This window comes from Elephas maximus, chromosome 1, assembly GCF_024166365.1.
Source record: "Elephas maximus indicus isolate mEleMax1 chromosome 1, mEleMax1 primary haplotype, whole genome shotgun sequence".
In the NCBI taxonomy this organism is placed as follows: Eukaryota; Metazoa; Chordata; class Mammalia; order Proboscidea; family Elephantidae; genus Elephas; species Elephas maximus.
The window spans coordinates 114,370,533-114,398,029 of NC_064819.1; the positions used below are offsets into that span (position 1 = coordinate 114,370,533).

Sequence of the window (27,497 nt, forward strand, 5' to 3'; positions counted from 1 at the left end):
ACAAACAGGAGCCAGCTGCAGGATCCAGAGTGAGCAAAAGTCCCCGAGTCCTGCCAAAATGTCCACCCACACTCAATGCAGGCCACATGCCAAGGAACTCCCTTTCAACTGACTGGCTACTCACAACAGATTCCATCTTGGGGGTGATTACATATCAAATCTCAACAGGGAAGTGATCACAACATTATACAACTGCCAAAATACTGAGAATCATGGCCCAGCCAAGTTGACACACAATCTTAACCATCACAATTAAGAATAAAACATACTAGAGAAACCTAGAACTATATTGACACAATGAAATATAGCATCACTAATTCTAACTGAAGGTACTCTGGAGGCTCAGTGGTTTAAGCACTAGGCTGCTAACCAAAATGTTGACCATCTGAACCCACCCAGTGGCTCTGCAGGAGAAAAACTTGGCACTCAGCCCCCATAAATATTACAGCCAAAAAAATCCTATAGGGAAATTCTATCCTGTCATATACAGTCACTATGAGTGGAAAACCAACTCGATGGCACAAAATAACAATTCTAACTGAGGGAAAGATGAGATTTAATTGGAGGAAAGACTGAGCTACATAACACTTTAAAGAAAATTACAATTATCATACCTAAGCTCATAAAGTAGTTGGAATGAGACAATAAGAGAAACACGAGTTTCCATTTATACGAAACTTCACGGTCATTGTAAAGCCTTCACATAACAATGCGATTAAGAGTTATTATCTCTGTTTTATAGCTGATGGAACTAAAGCTCAAAGTCTTACCCCAGGATACTCATATACTAAATATTTTTCAGATTCTTAGTCTTATATTAATAAGAGGTATCAAAAAAAAGTCCATTAGAAGCTCTCTTTATAGAAAAGAATAATTAGTATTCAGAATTATAAATAGTATATCCAAAAGGCATAAAAACAATTATCTTTTCCAGAATTTGAAAAATCCCTTTCTAGTCATGCATATGTTATCTAAAAACCCTGTTTTTTTCATAGATTATGAAAAAGAATACTTCAGCCCTGTCTCTGTCTGAATTATTTCAGAATACAAGCTATTGGAGTCAGTTAAAGAGATCTTTTTTAAACTGTAGATTAAAGATAATATGAATTTCATTGCACTCAGTTTTAAACCCTTCAGTACTGCAGGGGTTGGGGGGGATAAAGAACAATCTTGCCCTTTATTTTATTATTCTGGCAAGACCGAACAGCACGGTAGATGTTAAATGTAACACTTAGAGTTCTGGAAGCAAACTTGATGGTAAATTGCCACCCAAATGCTTCTCAACCAAATCCTGGTAAGAATTGCCTCCACAGAGAGCAATGAACTCCTCAGGGATACCGTGAAAGAGAGACAAGCTGAAGGGGAAGACGGGACTTTGTAAAATGCAGAATTTTGGCAAAATATGTGTTTGTGTGTGCATGTGTGTAAGAAGCCCTTGTGGCACAACAGTTAAGCTCTCGGATAACTGAAAAGTTGGCAATTTGAATCCACCAGCCGCTCCACAGGAGAAAATATCTGGCAATCTGCTCCCATAAAGATTACAGCCTAGGAAACCTTATGGGGCAATTCTACTCTGTCCTATTGGGACACTATGAATTGGAATCAATTCAACGGCACCCAACAACATGTCTATGTTATACATACATACATACATATATATACATATATACACACACACAAATATATATACATACATGCATATACATATATAAAACTATGGTGGCTTTGGAAAGCAATTCATAGTCATTTGTTGGGCAACAACAAGGTCACAAAATGAAATAGTCAATGTGAGCCCATTCATTTACAAATGTATAATATATAGATGTAAATATGACAAATATAAAAACAGCACACAGAAGAAAAATATCTGAAAATAAATACAAGATGTCAACAGTGTTTATCTTAGGCTGAAGGGTGATTTTCATTTTCCTCTTTTTGATTATCTGTTAACTTCTGAGGTTAATGATATATATATGTGTATGTAAAACTTATGAATTTTTTAAAGTTCTTTTAAGGTAATTATGGATAGTCTAATGAAACATTACAAATACATAGAGGCTTGCCCTCTGCGTATATCTCTAGTAATACACTTAGCTCTAGTTAATACTAGTTACCTGTCTTCTTCAGTCAATTGGTGAGCCCTTTGAGGTCAGGGGTGGGGCCTTGTACTTCTGGATACCCATTTCTAAGAAAGGAAAGAGGTCGTAATTACTACATATGTACATTATCAAACTTAATTATTATAACAACTCTGTAAGCATTATTATCTTCATTTTACAGATGAAAAAATTGGAGCTTAGAGAAATTAAGTAACCTAGCTAATGTCATTCAGTCAGGTGATAGAGCTATAATTCAGGTTCACATCTGTTTGACCCCAAACTAATGTTCCTATAATAGACCATTCTGCGTGACATGTAATATTAAAAAAAAAAAAAAAATTGCTGTTGTGTCAGTTCCAACTCATGGCAACCCATTGTGTTGCGGAGTAGAACTGTGCTCCATAGTGTTTTCAAGGATGCGAGCTTCGAAGGCAGATCACCAGGACTTTTTCCCAAGGTGCTTCCAGGGGAATTAGAACTACCAACCTTTCTGTTAGTAGCTGAGCACTTAACCATTTCCACCCTGGTGGTGCAGTGGTTAAGAGCTCGGCTGCTAACCAAAAGGTCAGCTGTTCGAATCCACCAGCCACTCCTTGGAAACCCTATGGGGCAGTTCTACTCTGTCCGATAGGGTCACTATGAGTCAGAATCAACTTGACAGCAACTTTTTGTTTTTTTTTTAAGGACTTAGTTGGTGTCTGTTAAATAGAAGGAAAATAGAGAGAAATGGAGAGGGGCAAGCCCTGCAGGTCTGTGAAATGTTTAAAGTTATAATGCAAACCAAATTAATAGAATAGAAAATAAAGTACACAATACGCAATTGTTCAAAATAAGTACATCATGAACAAGACTATTTTCCCTCACTATCATTTTTTTTTTTTTATCCTTAATGTCCAAGTGGGAAATGGATGGCCAGGCACAGAGAAAGTCGTAGAAGAGATTCCCATCCCGGAAAGAGATACATTAAGTGGTCTAAGTCCTTTCAAATTTTCTTCTTCCATAATATTAGGTCCAGTCTCAGTCTCCTCATATTTTAATAAAAACCCCCAAGGGTTTTTAGGGACAGAAACCTATTTTCTTTGACACTGTCTTTCATTTGGTGGCAATGGATCCCAGCGTACATGAATAAAACAGCAGTCAGTAGAGGTTCAAGAGCAGTGAAAGAACTAATGAATCTCAAGAGAGAGGCTCTTTGTTGCAATGCATTAACAAAAAATCATGGATGCAAATATAGTCCCACAAGTTTTTGTGGAATATTCTTTAATAATTAAAAGTTATGCCATTAGTAATATCTCTGGGGCATTTTGCTTGACGTTTATGATATCTTTAAAGAAAATATGCCCATAGGTAAATGCTATCTATAATAAGAAAGTAGGACAGGCTCTGGTTATCTAAAAGTATAGATGAAGCATTTGATCTCCAGCTCATATTTAAAATAAGTTTGATAAAACCAGTTACCAAGTAACTCAGGTATGTAGATACGAATTACAGACCTCTAACAAATATGCAGATGACACAACCCTTGCTTTCTGAAAGCAAAGAGGACTTGAAGCACTTACTGATGAAGATCAAAGACTATGGCCTTCAGTACGGATTATACCTCAATTTAATGAAAACAAAAATTCTTTACAGCTGGACTGTGATGGTTAAGGTTGTATGTCAACTTGCCTGGGCCTTGATTCTCAGTGGTTTGATAGTCGTATGATGGTGTGATCACTTCCACGAAGAGATTTGATATTATATGATCACCTCCATGATGGGATCTGTTGTAAGTAGCCAGTCAGTTGAAAGGGAGTTTCCTTGGGCGTGTGGCCTGCGTTGAATATAAAGTGATATTCTGGCAAGGCTTGTGGGCTTTGCTCATTCTGGATCCTGCAGCTGGCTCCTGTTCATCTTACCTCCGGTTCTTGGAATTCGAGCTGGCAGCTTACCTGAGGTCTTGCCTGTGGATCTTTGGAATTCTTCTATCTTCACAGCCTGTGAACAATAGCCCTGCTCTCCAACCCGCTGATCTTCTGTTTGCCAGCCCCTGTGGCTATGTATAGCAGGAGAAGCCTCTATCCTAGCCCATGGACAAGGGATTTTCCAGCCTCTACAACCACGTGAGCCATTTCTTTGATATAAATCTCTCTCTATATATATAGTTATATGCTTTACTGGTTTTGCTTCTCTAGAGAATCCAGCTTAAAACACATACCAACAGGCAACATCATGATAAACTGAAAAAATATTGATGTTGTCAAGGATTTCATTTTACTTGGATCCACAACCAACACCCATGGAAGCAGTAGTCAAGAATTCAAACGATGCATTGCATTGCACAAATCTGCTGTAAAAGATCTCTTTAAAGTGTTAAAAAGCAAAGATGTCACTTTAAGGACTAAGGTGCACCTGACACAAGCCACCGTGTTTTCAATCACCTCATATGCATGTGAAAGCTAGACAATGAATAAGGAAGACAGAAGAACTGATGTCTTTGAAATATGGTGTTGGAGAATAAGATTGACTGCCAGAAGAATGAATAAATCTGTCTTGGAAGAAGTACAGCCAGAATGCTCCTTAAAACCAGGATGGTGAGACTTCCACTCACATATTTTGGACATGTTAACAAGAGGAACCAGTCCCTGCAGAAGGACATCATGCCTAGTAAGGTAAAGAGTCAGTGAAAAAGAGGAAGACCCTCAATGAGATGGATTGACACAGTGGCTGCAACAATGGGCTTAAGCATAGCAATGATTGTGAGGATGAAGCAGGACAGGGCAGTGTTTTGTTCTGTTGTACATAGGGCTGCTGTGAGTTGGAGCCAACTCGATGGCCTCTAACAATAAGTATCACAACTTATGGTTACCTGTTGTCTGAATACGTAGTTCTGAATTTGTCCTGACTTTGGAATAACTCCTGAGGCATTGAGAGCATTAGGAAAAATAATGGAAAATATAAGTTGCTTGTTCTTCTGAATTTTTCTTAGACACATGACTAAAGAAAACTACCACTTACACAAAATGAAACTTAATTTTTTTCCTAGATTGTGAGTCACATGGATATTAATATTAGAGGTATTACACATAGTATTAAATAAATAGGAACATCATTGTACTGGAATTATTAGTAAATTTTGATATTCCAGAATAAAAAAAATACCTTGGATTTTCATATAATATACCAAAAAACCCATTGCCATCTAGTTGATTCTGACTCCTAGCAACTCTAAGGATAGAGTACAAGTGCCCCCTATAGTTTCCAAGGAGTGGCTGGTAGATTCAAACTGCTGACCTTTTGATTAGTAGCCAAATGCTTAAACTACTTCACCATCAAGGCTCCTTTTATAATATGGATATGCAAAAAATAGTGTACCTTTCAGCTATTTTATTTTCTACTTAATCTCCTATTCCTTACCTAGAACTTAAAAACCTTTAATACCAGCAAGTATCACAAAACAAATATGTTTGAGAGGACTTGCCAATAATCACATTCAAAAAGTTCTGCCAGAATTGGACAAAAGAGGTGGTTTTCTACTGAGAAGCCTTTTGGGAGAAAACAAAGAATGAAAGAGGATTAACTTAACTGATATCCCAGGCATTCTGTTGGACTTAGGAGACACAAAGATGAAGAATTAGCTCCCACTCAAAGGAACTTACCATCTATGAGGAAGACATGCTCATACATAGACAACTATAAAATTACCATGAGATAAATGCACTGTTGGAGACATGCACATATGCTATATGTCACCAGGGAGTTTGATCTAACTCAGATCATAGGGGTAATGGAAAGGCTTCCTGAATTTCTACTTGAGCTGAGACCAAAAAGATATGTAGGTGCTAACTAGGCAAAAAGATGGAGTAGAGTAGGGAAAGACATGCCAGGCAGAAAAGGTAATAAGAGCAAAAGAAAAACAGAAAGTACAGTGGGAACTAAAAATAGTTCTGAATTGTTAGACTCTAAGTCATAGAGGAGAGAATGAAGAAATATGGGGTAACAGAGATAGGCTGGAAACAAATCATAGATGAGAGTATTTGTCACATGAAAGGGTTCATCCTCCGGAGTCACTGAAGGACTTAGAGCAATGAAGCAGTATTATCAAAACTGAGTTATAAATGGACCACTCTGGTGGCCACGTGGAGATGTCTGTGTAGAATAAAAGCAGCAGGTTAAGTAAGAAACTCTGGGGAACAGAAATATTTAAGGGAAAAATGGAAAAAGAACTCACAAAGAAGGCAAGGGAATAGAGAGATATGAGGAGAAATTTTGGTCTGTGGTGTTATAGCTATCAAGAGAATAGAGCATGTGGAAGAGGAGAGAGAGGTCAAGAGCAGCAGGTGAAGTAGAGCCATCCAAGAAACCAGTAACCGAAAAATGCCCAACAGAATTCTAATTAGAAGATTACACGATACATGATATATGAGAAGTGAGGAAGTACTGGTGACAGAATGAGGAACATTTAGAGAACATTTAGAGAAGCAAGAAGAGAAATATCAGGTGATACAGAATGCATCTCTAAGTGCTAAGACGCTTTGTTAGAGGCTAAGTGAAGTGAGCTAGTAGAGAGGGAAAGTTTGAGGATATAGGAAATAAAAGAAGTGTCTAAAGAGGTAATGCCCTAGGAGAGATGTGAGAAGATGAGATCTTATAGGAAGAGGAGTTACCTTTAATAGAGAAGAGATAACCTCTGCTCAGGGATGAGGTAAAGGAGCCGCATATTTAGATTGTCAATAGGGAAATATGAATTTGAGTGAGCTAGAATAAACCTTGAAGTGTCAATTTGCTTAACGAAGAGGTGACACAAGTGAAAGGATTGACTTAATGTCAAAAAAAAAAGGCAGCTTTGGTTTTTCATATGGATTAGTCTGTATAGGAAAAAAAAAAATAGGCTGGCAGAGGAAAGTTTTGTTAACAGTTTCAGGGAGCATCTGGAAGATCAACTTCCTACCACTAACAACCATGCCTTCACCCTGAGGGCTGGAATATGTACCTTCTCATCTCTTGGAAAACATACTCATCAAATTCAATACAGACACAAGCTCTTCATCGCTGGCTCTCTGAGGATGTCCAGTATATCTCTGCAGTCATCTCCTGACATGCTGTTAGTAAGACTTGTGATAAGTGGCAATGTCAGGTTTTCTCTCCTCAAGGATATGGTTATAGAAATGAACAGCCTGCTCTTGTTTAATTACCATCAATTTTCCTGAAACTATAGCCCTCATGTTTTCATATTTTTTTTAAATGCTTAAGATAAAAGTTTAGATAGGAAGCTTAGGGGGCAATGAGTTTGTATTAATGGAGAAGACCAATTTGGAAAAGGAAGGTGAGACTAGTTGCAGGGTTTGAGGAATACTTGCATTTTAAAAGAGTATTCTTGAAAAAAAAGAAATAGCCTGAAACCTCCAAAATGGCTCTTAATGGTGGAATTAGAATAATTACTAAGTTAATGGGATTTCAGAGATTTCAGAGACCACTTTTCATGTTTTTTTCAAATACCACCATATGAATAAACCCAAAACCCAAACTAAATGCATTGCCGTTAAGTCGATTCAGACTCATAGCAACCCTATAGGACAGAGCAGAACTGCCCCATAGGGTTTCCTAGGCTGTACTCTTTAAGGAAGCACACTGCCACATCTTTCTCCCTCAGAGTGGCTGGTAGGTTTGAACTGCTGATCTTTTGGTTATCAGCTGAGCACTTAACCACTGCACCACCAGGGCTCCTATCACATGAATAAAAGAAAAAAACAAACCTGTTGCCATCAAGTCAATTCTGAATCATAGCAAGTCTATAGGACAAAGTAGAACTGCCCCATAGGGTTTCCAAGGAGCGGCTGGTGGATTCAAGCTGCCAACCTCTGGTCAGCAGCCAAGATCTTAACTGCTGTACACCAAGGTTCCTCTGGCACATAAAAAAAAAAAAAAAAAATTTTTTTTTTTTTTCATAAGGCTCCTTTTATTGGCCTACACATGAACTTAGCTCTGCTTGCAATTTTTAAAAAAATAGAAAATTAAAGCTGTAAATAACCTTAAAACGGTCTTCACTTTCTCCCACCACCCTAATCTTCACTTCAGAATTTGATGATGCCCATAAGTCCTACTATTCGTCCCCAGAGGATAAGTAACTTGATCAACATCTCACAGATGCCACTAGTGGCTTCCTGGCTCAGTCATGGCTCCATTCCCTGTTCCATCTTGATGATGAAATACTTATCCAATGTCTTTCTGGCAAAATTCAGAAACATTTCCACAAATAAACATTTCTATGTTCATTTAAAATTAATTTCCAGGAAAAGAATGAAGAATTTAAAAAGTAAGAACACATTAATCCTGCATTTCTCTGTAATCAGAGAATGAGCTCATTCACTCTAAATAACACACTGGGAGACAGGCTGAATGAATGTTAAGTAATATCCTGTCACCAGAAGACGAATGTGCCCAATTATCAGTGATGCCTTGCCCTCCGCAGAGTGTAAACTGAAGGGTAGCCAAGGAGGGTACTTCAGTTCCTGGGATGGTGGTTTTGTGGCCAAAATACAAAAGCCAATTCTGTTCAACACAATGTAAACTTTCCAGCTTTCTCCCTATTGCTCCAGGAAGGCAGCACTGTGTTAAATCATGGTGCTTAGGACAATCAGTTCACAAGCTTGTACTGAGCACCTTGACTGGGGATCTCTCTCTGTGCTGGAGGGAGCTAGGACTAGGCTCTTATCTCCCTCTGACTCATCTTCTAAACCTTCTAAATCTCCTATAAGAATTAATACAGAAGCAAACTCAGGAAGGAAGGGAGGGAGGGAGGGAGGGAGGGAGGGAGGGAGGGAGGGAGGGAGGGAGGGAGGGAGGGAGGAAGGAAGGAAGGAAGGAAGGAAGGAAGGAAGGAAGGAAGGAAGGAAGGAAGGAAGGAAGGAAGGAAGGAAGGAAGGAAGGAAGGAAGGAAGGAAGGAAGGAAGGAAGGAAGGAAGGAAGGAAGGAAGGAAGGAAGGAAGGAAGGAAGGAAGGAAGGAAGGAAGGAAGGAAGGAAGGAAGAGACAGACCAGACTTACTGGGCTGACAGAGACTAGAGAAACCCCCAGAGCATGGCACTGGACAGCCTTTTAACTCAGTACTGTAGTCACTCCTTAGGCTTACCCTTCAGCCAAAGATTAGACAGGCCCATAAAACAAGCGGTAACACATGTAGTTCAACCATGCATACGAAACTAAATGGGCACACCAGCCTAGGGGCAAGGAGAAGAAGGCAGGAGGGGACAGGAAAGCTGAATGAACTGAAATGGGGAACCCAAGGTTGAGAAGGGGAGTGTTGACATGTTGCGAGATTGGCAACCAATGTCACAAAAGAATTTGTGTATTAATTGTTTAATGAGAAACTAATTTGCTCTGTAAACTTTCATCTAAAGCACAATAAAAACAATAATAATAAAGTTAAGCTCCATAAGCAAAAAAAAAAAAAAAAAAGAGAGAATAATTTGCTAAATAACTATTCTTTTTAGGATATCAGTTGCCTTTGTTTTCTATCTAGACAATAAATTACTCATACAGTGACTGTACTTTCTAAAATGCATTTTCAAACTCAAAATATGGGCTTTTGGTTCACTATAGAGGCTGTTATGAAAACGTGAGACTGTCTTTGAGGGACAGGCAGGCTGAGATGACAAGATTATCTCAGGCTTGAAGATAATTTGGGCAAAGCTAATGATCTTGGGTCAATCAAATCTATTAAAATAGGCAAATAATATGAGCGGTTTACAGAAGAGGAAATAGAAATGGCTAATAAACAATGAAACATCCGCAGAATCACTAGTGAGGTCGGAAACACAAGTTAAAACAATAAAATACAAAATTGTCCCTAACAAATTTGGACAAACAAGTGTTTGATAACCACCAATGGGAGGGAGTCAACCTTGGGAAAATGCCACATACCCTAGTAAAGCTGAATTCAGGGGAGCTGTATTAGCTCCATTTAAGTCTCTTGGCTCCATTTGACAGTGTAGCACCTGATCCACATCTCCCAGTAATCAACTGTTCTTGTTAGTTGCTGATGACTTTTGGCTACCCCGTGTACAATGGGATCAGACCATTGTGATCCATAGAGTTTTTATTAGCTGATTTTTAGATCTCCAGGCCTTTCTTCCTAGTCTCTGTCTTAGTCTGGAAGCACTGCTGAAACATGTTCAGCATCATAGTAACATGCAAGCCTTCACTGACAGATGGGAGGTAGCTGCACATGAGGTGTGTTAGCCAGGAATCAAACCCGGGTGTCCTGCATGGAAGGCAAGAATTCTACCACTGAACTACCACTGCCCTTAATAAGCAACTAGAGCTTCCTATATTCTAAGGATATTCAGAGTATACAGGGCCATCTTCACTGGGTTACAGGCAGTTCTTTCTACTAGAATATCCTCTTTGCCCCTAACTCCTGATGGACAAGTCCCCAATTCCTTTTAAGCAATTGAATCAAGGAACAAATGCTTGCTTTTTTGTTATTATTATTATTATTTTGCCTCTAATGGAAAATGGTTTTTAGTTTAGGAAAAACGGCTTATGTCCAAGTGTTGGCTGGAGAAGCTAGCAAAAGTGGAAAGTAGGGACAAAGTAGGTCCTTATATACTAGGGAGAAATGGAAGGTAAATTTCAATATAATAGAAATAGCCAGAATGGCTAAGAGGCAAATGTTGTTGGCTCCAGCTGAAATAGCCTGGCTGAGGCCCTGAATGGGTCAACAGGGAGGAGGATGGGGAGCAGCATGGAGAAGGAAGCAATAGTCTTAGGGAAATTCAGCTGCTTTGGTGTTGTCACTAAATACTACAATTCACAGTATTTTCAATCACCTCATATGCATGCAAAAGCTAGTCAATGAAAAAGAGAGACCGAAGAATTTATGCATTTGAACTGTGATGTTGGCAAAGAATACTGAATATACCATGAACTGCCATAAGAACAAACAAATCTGTCTTGGAGGAAGTATAGCTAGAATGCACCAGCAAATATGGAGAGACTTTGTCTCACTTACTTTAGACATGTCATCAAGAGGGACCAATCACTGGAGAAAAACATCATGCTTGATAAAGTAGAGGGTCAGCAAAAAAGAGGGCGATCCTCACCGAAATGGGTTGATATAGTGGCTGCAACAATGGGCTCAAACATAGTGATGATTGTGAGGATGGAGCAGGACCAGGCAACATTTTGCTCTGTTATACATAATGTCACTATGAGTCAAAACCAATGAAATGACACCTATCAACAACAAGAAGTGCTGTCATTAGTTTCTACTGTTTATTCCACCACTTGACGGAAAAACCATTTAGTAGTCAGAGTTTCGTTTCTCATCTGGAATTAGAGATAACATATTCTTCTTAGAGTAATTGTGAAAATTAAATGTAAAGTGGTCACCACAGACTGGGCAAATGTCATATGCCCTACCTCTGCTCCAGTTCCTCGTCTTTGTCTCCTTCACACTTTTCATTTTGACTGAGGACTTCAGCTTGACCGGATACTCTTTTATCCAGTTGTCTTCTATTCAGCTTTCTTCCTCCATGTGAGACATTGTTAATGGAACTTATTCTCTGATTATGGAATTATTTTGATTCTTGAGTCATTACTCTTAACCAGAGGTGAGATATACAAAATATTTACTATTGATTTGACACAAATACCAACCAATCAGAATGGGTGTTGGCCAATATGCCATATTCTTAATCCTCCAAGTACTTTCAGCAAGAGTGTGAGTTGGGAGAGTCACATTCCACGGTTTCATGTAGGTTCCACGGAAGAATGCAGTAAGCTAGTCAGGACAGTATCTGGCCTCCATTTCATTGGGTCCCTTGGTCTTGATGATCTTTAACTCTCCCTATTCAAGCCAAGGGCTTATCCTGATCTGAACTCTGATATTTTTGATAACCATATAAATGAACACACTGTCAAGATGGAGAGTTTATCTGATATTTGGCTTAAAATATATTTATTAAACCTTGACTCTTCTTTTTATAGTTTTTTTGTTTGTTTTAATCACCAAGATTTTCTTTAAGCTAACGTAAAGTGAGGCTAAGAGTTTTCCCTATCCTCAGTATTCTTTAATAAAATTAACCCGAACTACCTTTACAAAAGAACTTCTAGTCTTAAAAAGTTAGAATGTACTCAGCTTGAATAAACAACCAAACGGTAATTTTTTTTCCTTCTTAAAAATCTTCTGAGATATATTCCCCTCAATAGAATATTCATAAGAGAGGTTAAAGGCCAAAATAGTGGGGGGAGGGGAAAATGTACTCACTGACATTGCTTGACCTTCAAGTAAACAGAGTACATTGTCTGATCTTCAAGTAAATAGACACATCCAGATTTGTGCCCACATGAACTATGCCACACGGGTAGCATTTCCAAAAATATTTCAGGGACCTTTCCTCCAAGTGTCATTTAGCATCTCATGCAACAGTGACAGCTTATTGCACAGAAAGGGGAACATAGTTGCTGTGATGTGTGTTGTTGATGCAGAGTGGAAGCAGCCTCTTCAGTAGCTAATAAAAGACCATCTGGAGACACCCTTCAACATTGATGCCACATTTCATTTTTTTAATGCACCAGAGATTGCGTGGAAAATTAGGTTTTGTGAAAGCAAAGTGGAATGTCTGTTGCCTTTCCTTGGGACTTTGTCATTTATATTTATGATATTGTTTCTAAAGTGACAAGGTGACTCAAATCAAATTCATTTGCAGAACTTACTTTGGATGTGCTGTTGTAGATTTCTATACGTCACAAGCCCACACCTTGGAAAGAGACTAAACAAATGTCATATCTAATGTACTGGTATCTTTTGACTTTTGGTATCTTTAGTAGTCGAGGTATTAGGGTTAAAAAAAAAAAAAAAAAACTAATTTTTTTCCCCCTTTCACTTTTAACTGAGTGAATAGCTTGGTCCATTGCATTGTTGGATAAACCATACATTTATTTTGTTTCTTCTTAAGAGAAGAAAAACTGACATTTCTTTAGTGTTTACTATGCCTGAGATGCAGGTCCATATTTAAAAAAAAAAATCCTAGAGGACATTAAAGTATTAAGAAAACTGATCCTCAGCAGGACTATAGATAACTTCCCCATAATCCACTAGCTGGTAAGTGGCTGAAAGAGAACTAGAACTCATATCAGTCTCTTGTACAAATCCATGCTCTTCCCATAATTTAACATGGCTCACTGAGGCTGAGCTGAGATGCTATATCCTGGGCACAATCACGAAAGCCTGAAAAAGAAGCTTGATCAGTGGGATACAAAGAAGAAAAAGGAAAAACAATTTCAAATTGGAGTCAAAATCTTAGAAATATAAGGCACTATATCCATCTATACTCATGATTAGATTATTTCCACCTCGCCTGCACATCTTGGTTGACCCTCAGCAGAGACATGAGGTAAACAAAATTTACTTTTAGTCAATGCATATTTGCAAACAAGTCTCAGATTGGAGGAAGAGAATGTAGCACGTACGCACACACATAAATACACCATAACCCACTGCCGTCGAGTCACATACCTGTTAAAATTCTCATTATTTAATGAGAATGAAGACTTTGGCAGAGGAAAGGTGTCTATACAGAGGATGTGCAGATGCAGCATTACACTATTTTCTTTCCATTCTTGTCCCCAATGGAGCACAGAGCCACGGTCGACATTATCTTCTGGAAGTGTCCTACCATACATATATAGAGCTCTCCTGGTTCTTAAGCCAAATTCGGCCTCAGTAAAGCCAATTTTCACTGGGGCTGGAGTATGGGGTGGCAGGATGGATGAGAGCCTTAGATGTACACAGGTGACAAAAAAAAAAAATCTCTATTGCCAATTTCTCATTGTTCAAGAATACCCATTGCAAGAAAGTACTTCAGTCTTCCCTTCTTCTTGCCCATTCCCCCATTTTGTTATTCATATAAAGCCCCTTTCACAGGCTTACTTAGCTGTTTTATAAATATTCAGAAATGATATAATATGGATTAACAACACTTAAGATTTGACTACTTTAAGTCAATGTGTAACCTCTTCCAGAGTTATTTACAAAAAAAAAAAAAATTACTCTTAATTCTAACTGGAAATAAAAGATGTGGTTTATGGTTGATACTAGAGGATTCCCTGAGACTATTGTCCTGAGATACTTTTCAAATTTTGAACCAAAATTATCCGAGGTCCCTTTTAGCTAAATAACAGATTAGCTCACAAAATTAAGTATATCTCCTATGAGTATTGCAATCCTTTAAAAAATCACCTGTATGAAACTAAATGGTCAACAATTCCTTTAAAGCAAAGATAAGAAACTAAGGGAACAAGGAAGCTAGATTACTGGAAACAGAACACCCAAAATGGAAATAATGAGTATGTTGATACATTGTGAAGAATGTAATCAATGTCATGAACAATCTGTATAAGGAATTATTGAATGGGAACCTAATCTGCTGTGTAAACTTTCACTGATAACACAATAAAATACTATTTTAAAAAAGATGTGGTCTATTGTTAAAGGAGTTTCTAGAATAACTTAGCATATAAGAAAGTATATTTTGGGGCAGTAACCTCTGAAATCATATGAGTTGATTAATTCTTCTCTCGGTCGACAATGTTATCGTCCAATTGAATACCAGCTGTGATGATAGTCTGAGATTCTGAATGAATGAAACTGCTATTTTCTATAAGGATAATCATGGATTTTCCCCCATTAGTCACATCCTAAGAAGAATGGCAGGGGAAAGGCACTTCATAGAATCATTTTTACTCCATTGAGGCAAATTCATACTCACAGATTGGCTAATAATTACGTATTTTAAAGGGTCACTTCAGAACCTGCTGAAGCACATGGAAGTCTAGAATTATCTCAGGTATCTTCTAATGATAATCAGGTCTGACATTCTAGAAAACAAAAAAGGACTTTTTGGATTTTGGAACCAAAAAAAAAAAAAAATCCTTTTCTACTGTGAGATTCTTTCCTTGACAATCCAAATAAATCCTCTTGTCAAAAAGCCTAGTGTTTTGAAGGAAATGCCTTTCTGTTCAGGTAAACCAAAACAGAAAGTGATTAAATTCTCTCATGTGAAAAGGCAGTGGAGACAGGTTGTCTTAATTATTTAGCCTCTTGCAGATACCATCACTCTGAACCATTTTATATGACAGATGCTGTAAATTCAAGTATATAAAAGGTAAATATTTGAAAAGTTTGTTTTTCCCCCCAAACAATGTGATTATATACCTTTGTGGCTAATAAACATATTTAGTACCACGACCCTGGGCATGAGTATGGGGTAAAAAAAACGGATTGAAACTAAGGGGCCTATGCCAAGCTCAACTGCATTTTTAATAAGCATTCATAAAAGATTCCAAAGCAGATAAGCCACGTACCAGAGTTTAAGAAATACACACACACACACACACACACACATACACACATATATATATATTATTTGGTTCCTTCAATAATATACACCTATTTTCTATTCAAAATTAGCTAGGCACTTGGAGGAAATCAATCTTTAAAAAAGAATTCACGGTAAGATGTTAGTGACAAAATCCTTCCTCTACATTTTCAACCTTATCTCCTAATCAGGAGTTTCATGCTTCAACTATATCTACTGTCCCTCTTTCCCTGACCATGTCCTGCTTCCTCATACTTCTGGAACACATACTCATATCGCTGCCCACTAATCCTTTCCATTGTTTAGGACCCAGATATGTCCTCTCTGAAGCTTTCACTTCTCCCAAGGAGCAAATTAGCAACTACTTCTGTGTTCTTGACCCTGTTGTTGATGTTGTTAGGTGCCATTGAGTTGGTTCCAACTCATAGCGACCCTATGCAAAACAGAACGAAACAGTGCCTGGTTCTGTGTCATCCTCATGATCATTGCTATGTTTTAGACCATTATTGCAGCCACTGTGTCAATCCATCTTGTTGAGGGTCTTCTTCTTTTTCACTGACTCTCTACCTTACCAAGCATAATGTCCTTCTCTAGAGACTGGACCCCCCTGATAACATGTACAAAGTACATGAGACGAAGTCTTACCATCTTTGCTTCCAAGGGGCACTCTGGCTGTATTGCTTCCAAGACAGATTTGTTCATTCTTCTGGCAGTCCATACCTGTTGCTGTCGAGTTGGTTCCAACTCATAGTGATCCTGGCAGTCCATTCAGTATTCTTCACCACCACTGTAATTCAAAGATGTCATTTCTTCTTTGGTCTTCTTTATTCATTGTCCAGCTTTTGTATGCATATCGGTCAGGTGCACCTTAGTCCTCAAAGTGACATCTTTTCTTTTTAAAGCTTGTAAGAGGTCTTTTGCAGCAGATTTACCCAAGTCAATATGTCCTTTGATTTCTTGACTGCTGTTTCCATAGGCATTGATTGTGAATCCAAGTAAAATGAAATTCTTGACAATTTCAGTGCTTTCTCCATTTATCATGATGTTGCTCATTGGTCCAGTCGTGAAGGATTTTGTTTTCTTTATGTTGAGGTATAATCCATACTGAAGGCTATGGTCTGAAATTCCCATTCTTCTCAAAGTTATCTTTGCATGGTCAAAGGCATTCTTGAGCCTAGGTGGTACAAATGAGTAAGGTGCTCGTATGGTAACCCAAAGGCTGGCAGTTTGAGTGCACCCACAGGCACCTTCAAAGGAAGCCTGATGATCTACTGCTGGAAAATCAGCCATGGAAAAGCCTCCGTAGCACAGTTCTACACTGACACACATGGGGTTGCAATGAGTCAGAATCGACTCTTTGGCAACTGGTTAAATTGGTTCTGTGTTCTCATGGATTTCCTGGGTGGTACAATAGACTGCAGTTACAGTCTACCTAGAGGCACCTTGGAGAAAAAGCCTGGTGTCTATTTCTGAAAAATCAGCCATGGAAAACCCTGTGGAGCACAGTTCTATTCTGACACATATAGAGTCACCACTAGTTGGGATCTACTCCAAGGCAACTCTTTTAGGGTTTTTTGGTTTTCTGTTTTCTCACACCATTTTGTGGAGGCTTCCTTTAGGGCATATAGTCACAATCTCTTTATGAGTTCATCTTCTGCAAATTTGGCTACCACCCCCTCAAGGAGAAGAGTCATGTCGCATGCACCATATTTTTAATTTTCAAGGGCCAGAAGTGAGGCTGGTATTATAATAATAATAATTACAATAGCAAACATTTATTGAGTTTTTACTCTATGTGGAACAGATCAAAGCACTTTACATGCAGTATCTCATTTAATCCTTACAACAAAGACTTGGTTGGGCTCTATTATTATCGCTCTTTCAAGATGGAAAACGGCAGTACAAGGTACACAACAAAGTGAATGGCTCTCCCTGGAGCTGGGCAGTGCCCAACCTGTACAGAAGCAGCAATGGCTCTCTCAGTCAATGTTTTTAGAATTAGGTTAGAATGTTCAATTTAATATTACATTTTTCTCAGATGTATTTGCAACTTCACAAAATAATTCCAGAAACACTAGTGCCTTAAACCAAAGAGAATATGATAGAGGCGAAGAGGGCCATCTGCTTAATACCCTTCAGAACTTATTGTGTAGATAACACTTATTCTATCTGACAGGAAATTGTCACTAACATCGTTCTGATAACCATATGGTCTGATGAAGATGAAAGAACTAAGGGAGGCAACAGGACAGAATATTTAAAGTCAAGTAAAAACAGCCCAGAAATCCTAAGAATACTCTTTTACAACCTTAAGCAAGCTTTAGGCTGAGCTTTCCATTCACAGAAAGAATTGAACAGTAAAAATGTCTCTTTGCTCGAGATAATAAGTAAGGCATATTAGTTATGTGTAGCTCTGTGAAAATACAATAGAATCTTTATAGTTTTATTTTCCAAAAGTAGTACCATAAAAGAATTTAAAAAATAACAATTGATAAGATACTTATTATCATGAATTCCTGGCACTCATCTGAATTAATATTAACTCATGATCTTAGAATAAAAAGGGTATTAGAAAAATCTTGAAAGAAGTTCTTAAATTCTGCATCCCTTCCCTTCCTCACCCCTGATTTTTTGTTTTTAAGGACTCCAGGGGAATTTGTCTATTGTATTTTCTGTGTGTAAATCATCTCCATATCAGGATCTAATCTCAAGATACATGGTAAAGAGGAGGTCAGTATAACAATAAGAGGTTTGAATGCAGAAGGAGAAAACAGGCCATGAAGTATTAGTAATTCAAAGTGAGTCAATGGATTTACTGAATATAACTGAATATTAATCTCATATCCAAGGTCATAGTCTAGCTTCACTGCTAATGAACTAATCATTTTGGCATAACATGTAGCACAGTTCATGAACAATTATCAGCATTTAGCTTTATTGACCATGGATCACAATGATGAGTGATGACATTAGGAGCAGCTAAGCAGATTAAACAGACATGCTTTTTCTGAGAGTGTATTACAGCACCTATGAGTCTCTAGGCTGAGCAATCATTTCGAATATAGTTCCAGGGAGATAGAAAAATCCTGAACTTAGGGAGACACCTACAGGTTCTAAAGAGAAAAATAAAAGAAATATCTGGGAAACAGAAAATAATAGCTTTATATTTAGTAAGAAAAACCAAAGTGGTTTCTTCTTTGAAAATATTTTTGAACACTAGAATATTATGATAAGCACAAATTGGACAAGAATAGTTTAAAAACCAAAAAATTGAGACTATATATATTTTTAATTTTATCTCTACATTTTAGGCTACTTCTAGAATCAGACTTTGTCTAATGGCCTACAGGATCATCCATAATTCTTTGGAAATGAGTCAGGATTTGCCTAGTGGTAGAAATAACATTAGGTTTTATCATCATCATCTTTAATGAATATCTATAAGCAGCAACAACTATTTTTAGATATTCATCCCTTTGATAAGGTTTGTCCTTCAGTTAAAATAAAAATATTCCAGGGAGAATAAACATATTGCACATTAGCAGATGTTTGTACTTTAACATAAATATTTTATGAGATCCCTTGTTTTTTTGATTTTGTTTTTTAAGAACTGGCTTTTGACTTGTATGAAGTGGATGGAAATTTAAGGATACCAGTAGAGAGTAGTGTTGGCATAGGGCATAATTTTGTCCATGGATCTAAAGCTGTTTAAAATCCTTGCCCCCTCTCATCACATGAAACCCCATTCCCTGAAATGAAAATCAGAGGAAAGACTGGCCCTCCTGTTTGTTTTCTGATGCTTCAATTTATCTCTCTTACTTCCACGCAAATGTTGTCAGAAAAGGTATCTGTCCAAACCTCTCCTCTACTTCCAATACCATGATTATATTTATATAATACTTAGATATTCACTAAGTTATAAGGAAAGAATTTTGTTGTCTTCAGGGCCCTCTAACAACATCATCGTAGTGTGTATCCACAGCCAAAAAAGCCTACAAAGCTCTAGTATTAACCAAAAGGTCACTGGAAAACAAATCCCATACTTTTGCCTTTCCTTCACTTTAATATTATGACAATGTAAGCTTACCATGAAATCACTGCATATCAAAAAAAGGTCCACAGAAGAACCACTAAAATAGGTGAGGGGATATAACAGATGCTACACAGCAAACACCTAAGGATCAAGAATCTACTTTTTTTAAAAGATAAAAAACCAGGTTCTATCAATTCAAACTTCTAAAATAAGACCATACCCTCTCCATCACTGCCATCTCTGCATAGTACCTAAGCAGAGAGGAATTTCTCTGTGGCATTACTATAACAGCCTTTTAACTCTTCTCATTTCCAGTCCTGCCCATTAAAAGGCATCTTCCACACAGCTATGGATTGTGTTTTCTAAAATACAAAACTTATCAGATTATTTCCCTGGGAAAAACTATTATATGGTTGTCTGTAATCTTCGGAACAAAATCCAAACCCCTTACCCCTACAAGCTTCTACACGATCTAGCCCCTGCCCATCTTTCCAGTTTCATCCTTATCATTTATCCTTCCTCTCTATTGTATAGATGTGCTTTCATATATTTAACTAATCCTTGTTAGTTGGACATTTATATTTAGTGAGAATCTAGGACTTTCTCCTTATGTTTCCAAGAGAAAACACTGATAAAAGAGAATAAACATTTCCCTTACTCTAGTGGAGTAGTGGTTAAGAGCTACAGCTGCCAACCAAAAGGTGGATAGTTCAAGTCCAGCAGGTGCTCCTTGGAAACTCTATGGGGCAGTTCTACTCTGTCCTGTAGGGTCACTATGAGTCAAAGTCAACTCAACGGCAATGGGTTTTTTGTTTTGGTTTGGTTTGGTTTTGGTTTTACTCTAATTGATAACTTGAGGGAAATCTGTCAAAGCGTTTTTGTAAATGATAGTGGCTTTTACATAATGTTCTCGATTTAATTTTTTTTCCTCCAGGATAAAAGAAGAGAATTTTAACAAAACATTTGCAACACTTTTCACTTCTTACTGATCCTACCTTAAAGGACAGGGTAAAATGGAAGGGAATAGAAAAGTTGCCTGCACATGAATGGCCCTGGATCTTTTCCCTTTTATTTTTCAGAGCAATCTGTTCTGATATATACTTTGCTTCTCCTCCAAAGCTGTGGTTTTCATATTTTCACTTCCATCCATGAAAAATTACTTGATATGGGAATTGCCTTTCCACCATAAATAGCTAGTAAACAAGATAAATTATATAAAACAATTGTTTTCAAATCCTGGGCAACAGGCAATGATCCTTGAGAGAATGCAAACAAATGAGGTACGATTTAAGATTGCCCTTTTAATCTGCTGCCTGGAGGCAGTTTACAAGCCACAGTGCAGGGAGCAGAATCAAAACAGAACGTGGAATTCTCACTGAATTGGGAAGACTGAGATCACAGCTGAGGAGGCCAAGGCAGCCAGATTTTATTTGCATGGCAGAATATCAGTGGGAGATGTTGCACACCTGGGGATCTTCAGAGGGGTCCTTTTGAGTCTTTGGCTGAGGACTGATCTGTACATGCATGTTGTAAAGTTTTGCAAGGCCAAAGAACCACCAAAGAGCAGTAGGCCAAAAAATTCCCAGAATTAATTCAGGGCTAGGAATAGCTCACTTTCCCACTAGCCAGAGTAAAGAGACCTCATAATACATTAGGCATTAAATAAAATCCTCAGAAGAATCACACCTTAAAAGTACTGCTAAATTAGCCCCAGTGTAAAGGCTGCTCTTGGACACCCACATAAAACTTGAAAGCAAGCACGGAAAGGATCGAACCATTCTGCAAGTAACTTGACTGTGTGCCAGGACAAAGTTCAATACTCTTTGAAGACATGCAACAAAACCTAGCACTTAACATGAAACTCACAATTCTTCTGTAATTCAATCCAAAATTATCCGGTGTATAAAGAAGGCATACAACCCATAACCAAAATGGAAAAAATAAATAATAGATACACACCCAAAAATGACAGAAATAATAGAATTGTCACGCAAGAGCCTTAACCCAGGTATTATACATCTTATAAATGTTGTCAAAGATACAAAAGAAAACATGACTAAAATAAGAGAAGTGGTAAGATACAAAAGAGACCCAAATGAAATCTGTAGAGATGAAAAACACAATATCTGAATGAAAAATATGACAACAGTGTTAGAAAAACAGCCTCTTCACTTTTAGTTAAGGAACATGTGATTCAGAGAACTTGGATGACTTGACTAACAGTCTATATGAAGACTGCTCATTAGAAACACATCTCCTGGATCCTCTAGTCTGAAGCTCTTCCTATAACTGCTCCCCCCAATCCCCACCCCCCACACACACCCAACAAGCCTTTGGACAGAGACCTAGAATTTGAAAGAGTCTAAGGTTCAACAAATGACCTTCCCTTCTGCAGGAAAGTTTTTTTTTATAAAATACTACGGACAGCTAAGACAGTAAATTAGCCTACTTATAATATTCTTGAAATACTTTGTTGAAGTCAATTGGTGAGTACTATAATTGGCCCTCCTGTAGTTGTTGGGAATCCATATTACAGCCTCAAGTTCCTTGTAAGTTTATCTCCGACCCATTAGGGAAGAAGAGTGGGTCAATAAAATGCTGTCTATGATCAAAGAAATCTTTGAAGTAAAGAAAAAGTGTGCCTGTTTTATGTAACAATGACTGTTAGCTGTGACCATCTCAGAAAACCTTATGCATTCACTAGTCTCAGCTAATATAGTTTCACAAATGGCAGAGCAGAAGCTCTGAGAATATTTTAATAAGACTGGTTTTGAAAAAAGTACATTTCCAGATACTTTTGATGCAAATAAGGAGCGCTAGTGGCACGGTGGTTAAAGCGCTCATCTGCTAACTGAAAGGTAAGTGGTTTGAACCCACCAGCCACTCCACAGGAGAAAAATGTAGCAGTTTGCTACTGTAAAGATTTACAGCCTGGGAAACCCTATGAAGCAGTTCTACTCTGTCCTAGAGGGTCGTTATGAGTTGGAAATCAACTCGATGGCAGTGGGTTTTGGTTTTGATTCAAATGTTTGAATCAAAAAGTGATTCTTCAAATTTTCCGTTACCAGCTATATCTGTACCTGTCTCTAGATTTCTCGTTGTCTCACTGAATGGTGGATAGCAAATATAGACAGGTATGAATCTAATTAATGTGTCTTTCTTCACGTAAGAATATGAAAACATGCTGAGCCTTGAGCTAGAAGACCCAGGCTCTAGACATGGTATAAATACTAATAAGTGCCATCTTGGTTAACTCTTCTTCTTTTCTTGCCTCAGATGACAGCGTTGTGATGAATCAATGCTGAGCTACAGTCCACGGAATTCCCTTTCTAGTATATTTCCAATTAGGGTGGGATACAAGGGAGTCTCTCCTGAGAGTTGGACAATGGGAGGTAAGCAACAGCCATTTTGTAGCACACACACACCTTCTCCCAGTTTATCAAACATTAATCTCTAGGTGTTACTATGGAGGGATTTTGCAAGTGTAATTAAATTTCCTAGTCAACTGACTTTAAGTTATTTAAAAGGAAAATTATCCTAAGTGGGCCTGACTTAATCAGATGAAAGCCCTTTAAAGGAAGACTTAAACCTTCCCTGAGCCTAGAGACTCCAAACAGCAGCTGGATCTACAAATGCTCTCCCTTCCCCTTGGCTCTTTCTTCCGGACTGCCTACCTGCTTATCTGCCTGTTGGGGACAATCCTCAATTCATGCCTGTTGAGTCCCAGCCTGCTTGTGATCTTCCCCCTCTGTCACCTGCCCTGTAAACTTCAGACTTTCTTACTGCTTGGGCACCCTTCACAATTGTGTAAGCCTATTCCTCATAATAAATAAGAAATACATAAATATAGATATATACACACACATATACACGCGTGGTGTTTGTCCTTTCTTCCTTCCTACCTTCCTTCCTACCTACCATCCTACCTATCTACTTACCTACCTATTGGTCCTGCTTCTCTGGTTGAACACTGACTGATTGATATAGGGGTTTAAACTAGGTAATGTCAATCAGTCATCTACTCACCTAAAGTTCAAATGGGTGTGGTTCTTTAACAAATCATATAACTGATTGGAAATCAAGCAAAATTTAAACTTTTCCTATACCAATATGAAAGAAGCCCTGGAGGCCAGTGGTTAAGCAGTAGGCTTCTAACCAGGCTGGCGATTCGAACCCACCAGCTGTTCCGTGGGAGAAAGATGTGGCAGTCTGCTTCCCTAAAGAATTCAGCCTTGGAAACCCTATGGAGCAGTTCTGCTCTGTCCTATATGGTCACTTCGACTCAGAATCAACTTGACAGCAATGGGCACTCCAATAGCTCGGGTACAGGGAGGAATGCAATATATTTGAGCAGAGAAGTGATTTGAGGGAGCCACTGATACATGCTGAAACTTTCAGTGGACTGACGTCTGCTCATCTCATCTCCTCAAAACCCAATCTAAATGATTATACAGGAATTTAACAGGTATAAACCTAAACTATGAAAAGATTAGTAAATCCATAAATGGACTTGAGATTTCTACAAATCTCAGAACACAGAAAGTAAATGGAAGTGTGATAACTGACGAAGCAGAATGGAGAAGCCACAGCCTACGCAACAGTAGAGCTGGTTTTCTTACAGAACTCTAGAAGAAAAGCCGGAAGGCCAGGAATGAGACACAAAACTAAAAACACAGAGAACTGATTGAAAATCTGTGCATACAATACCTCGAGGAAATCAAGACAGCTACTGTGGGCATTACACCCTAGAATAAAGATTTCTGCATTCTGGTTTTCATGTGTTCCCTGGTATAAAACTGACTTCTAGCCCATTCAGTGTAAAACAAAGCCCACCAGCTGAAAAAAAATTCTCACAGAGTTTTTTATCCTTTTAATTCTGAAATAATATCAAACAAACAAGGATTACCAGACTTTGAAGAACATCAACATGAAAGGGAAACACTAAGATGACAAATAGAAAGAAAAAAAAAAAAAGTACCATGGGAAAATTAGAGCAAATTCAAAGAAGAGAGCTAATTAAAAAAAAAAAAAAAAAAAAACTTTTAAATATTAGTATGCATAGAAAAATTAAGAAAATCAAAGAATAATAAAACTAAACCAAACCCACTGCTAACGAGTTGATTCCAACTCATGGCAACCCTACAGAAAAAAAAAAAAAAGAAGCTGACTGCTACATCTTTATCCTGCAGAGTGGCTGGTGGGTTCAAAGCACTGACTTTTTGGTTAGCAGCCAAGTGCTGTAATCATTGCACCATCAAGACTCCTAAAGAATAATAAGGTGGTTGACAAATGGAAGGAAATAAGTGTTTCAAAGTTAAAAAAAAAAAAAAAAAGAAACAGAAGTACTAAATCTCCTGTTAAATAGAATAAAAACAAATTTAAAAACTGGATAATAAGAGACAAAAGTCAGGAGACATAGAGAATCAATTAAATATCTAGGTAATAGCATGTTCAGAAAGAGAACACAGAGAAAATGAAGTATATAAAAAATATAAAATGTGTATATCAAAAAAATATATGTGTACCAAAAAAAGTACATAGAACTATCAAAAATAAATAATAATTTCCAAGAACAGAAGAGCATGGATCTTCAGACTGAAAATGTCTAAAATAATAATATAAATACATATGTTGAAGTGTCTTAATTCCAAAGATAAACTAAGAATGCTAAAAGACTTCAGAGAGAAAACAAAATAAAACAGGAGTTCTTCCAAGGAACAACAATTGATTAATATCAAACTTGCCATCAGCAATAATGGAAGCAAGAGGACAGTGAAGAAACAAGTTTGGAATTCTAGACAAAATAATTTTCAGCCTAGAAGCTTGTAGTGTCAAATAATGAACTGAGTATGAAAGAAAAAAAATATTTTGAGATAAGCAAAGATTCAATATATTTGTATCTTTTACACCTTTTCTTGGGAACTTACATGTTTATATAGTCCAAAGAAATGAAGAAATAAACAATAAAAGAGGATGGCATTTGATTTAGGTGATTCCAGTAGAGAAGACCTGTGATGTTCCCTTCTATAATCATATGTATTAAGCCTAGAGAACCACCAGTCCAGATTACAGGTAGTCTGGATTTATGACAGGATTCTATTCCAATGACTCCATTGTAAATTTGTTCTGATGTAAATCAAACGCTTTTTTTTTTTTTTAAGTTTTCATTATTATCCTTTTCATATCAGTATCTTTTTCAAACCGATCTTTGTCTTTGGAGGTTAGAAATATTACATATAACTTACAGGTATATTTTAATACATATATTTTGCGAACTTTCTGTACAAAAAGACGGTCCTAAGTGCAGTTTGTCATAACTTGAATATGTCATAAATGGGGGACTACCTGTACAGCAAAGGTAGAAAGCTCTTAAAAGGAGGTCTCTAAGAAATAAAATAAGTTGGCAGAATGGAGAGAATGACTGAGACCTAGGGATAAAATAATGAAAATATGCTAAAGCAATCAGTGCATACATAAAAAGTGAACCTATTTGAATGTTACTCCTATGAATGTTATTTTTGGGTAGCACAGCCTGTAACTCTAGCACATACTTGGTTCTGCTTTCATTTATATGGTCAAAATAATACAAATGCTGCATACTGGTTCTCAAATTTTAGAATTCATTAGACAAGTCTTGGGAAAATTATACGTAAATGGTGTCAGCACTGATAAAAACTATTCATAGACACCATGAGACGGTTTTAGTTCTTCTTGTAACATCCTCCATGCTTATACTACCTCCCTCTCCCCTTTATCAACATTAGCTATTGTCTACTGGTTTATGGCTATGTCAAATGAGGGTTAGCTCACTTACCCAGCCACCCCATCTTTTCTCCCTTTCTCCTCCCAATATTGTTTTAGCTTTACTCTCTATGCACCCCCTCACCCTCTATTTGCTGCTGGATCTGACACCAGCTGCCTATGTAGCACTTCCTTCCTCTGACACTAACCACACCCAGAGTTAGGCCAGAGCTCACAAATTAGAGGACACAGCCTTCCAGACTACCCAGTAGGTCGAAGCCTTCAGATGTCAGCTGCAAAACTGGGAGTTCACACAACACTCTCACTTCTGACCTGATGGCTGTAAATTCAGGGTTTTCCTATGACCCCTTCAGGATATCAGCCATAAGCTCAAGGGTTCCTAGCCTCCCTCACTTCTGACCTGCTGACTTCCATTACTCCCCCACGTTTGATAACTCACTAGAATGACTCACAAAACTCAGAGAAAACAAAATATTTATAATTACGGTTGTATTACAGCAAAAAGGACACAAATGTAGAGACACATTGGGCAAAGGCTGGGAGGGTTCCCAACACAGAGCTTCCATGTCCCAAAAAGGGAAATGCTAACCTCCCACATGTATGAATGTCTTTCACCAACCAGGAAGCTCATGGTGCTTCTGTGTGCAGAGCCTCTTTTGGAGCCTCATTATGTAGTCATGATTGATAGAATCAGCCCGTTTCTCCTGAGGCTGACTGATATCAAGAGGTGGTCTTTCTAGCCTGGCCAGCCCTCACCTGATTCACCTCATTAGCACAATCTGTCAGGTCTGTTCTGAAGACCTACAGATAACAACCCATTGCCATCAAGTCGATTCTGACTCACAGTGGCCCTATAAGACAGAGTAGAACTACCCCATAGAGTTTCCAAGGGGCACCTGGTGGATTTGAAGCGCCGACCACTAGGCCACCATGGTTTCCATAGATAACAAAGGCACCAAAGGCACCTCATTTACTCAGGAAATTCCAAAAGTTTAGAGTTATCTCTCAGGAACCAAGGACAAAAACCAAATTAATTTGAGTAAAGTTAAATTCTTTACCCACAATAGCTCTAAGTAATAATCTTAAGAAAAGTCTTTTTTTTTTTGAAGTACATGGTAGAGAAGTATCACCAATGTTTATTATTTAGTGGTCTATTCAAAATATAGATAAAAAATGCTTTTATATCAGAAGGGTGAAAAATCCTATTGGAGACAGAATCCAGAGCATACATAAAAGACAGATT

The 27,497-nt window shown here is 37.8% G+C and overlaps 1 protein-coding gene across 1 annotated transcript in view; it reads right to left on the reverse strand.

The window, feature by feature from the left end:
- Positions 1–27,497, reverse strand: part of MMUT (methylmalonyl-CoA mutase) — a 68,007-nt gene that overhangs the window by 4,023 nt on the left and 36,487 nt on the right. The window contains exon 13 of the mRNA XM_049893877.1: positions 2,115–2,185. Within this exon, the coding sequence (XP_049749834.1) occupies positions 2,150–2,185 (36 nt within the window). The 3' untranslated portion in view covers positions 2,115–2,149. The remainder of the gene's footprint in view (positions 1–2,114; positions 2,186–27,497) is intronic.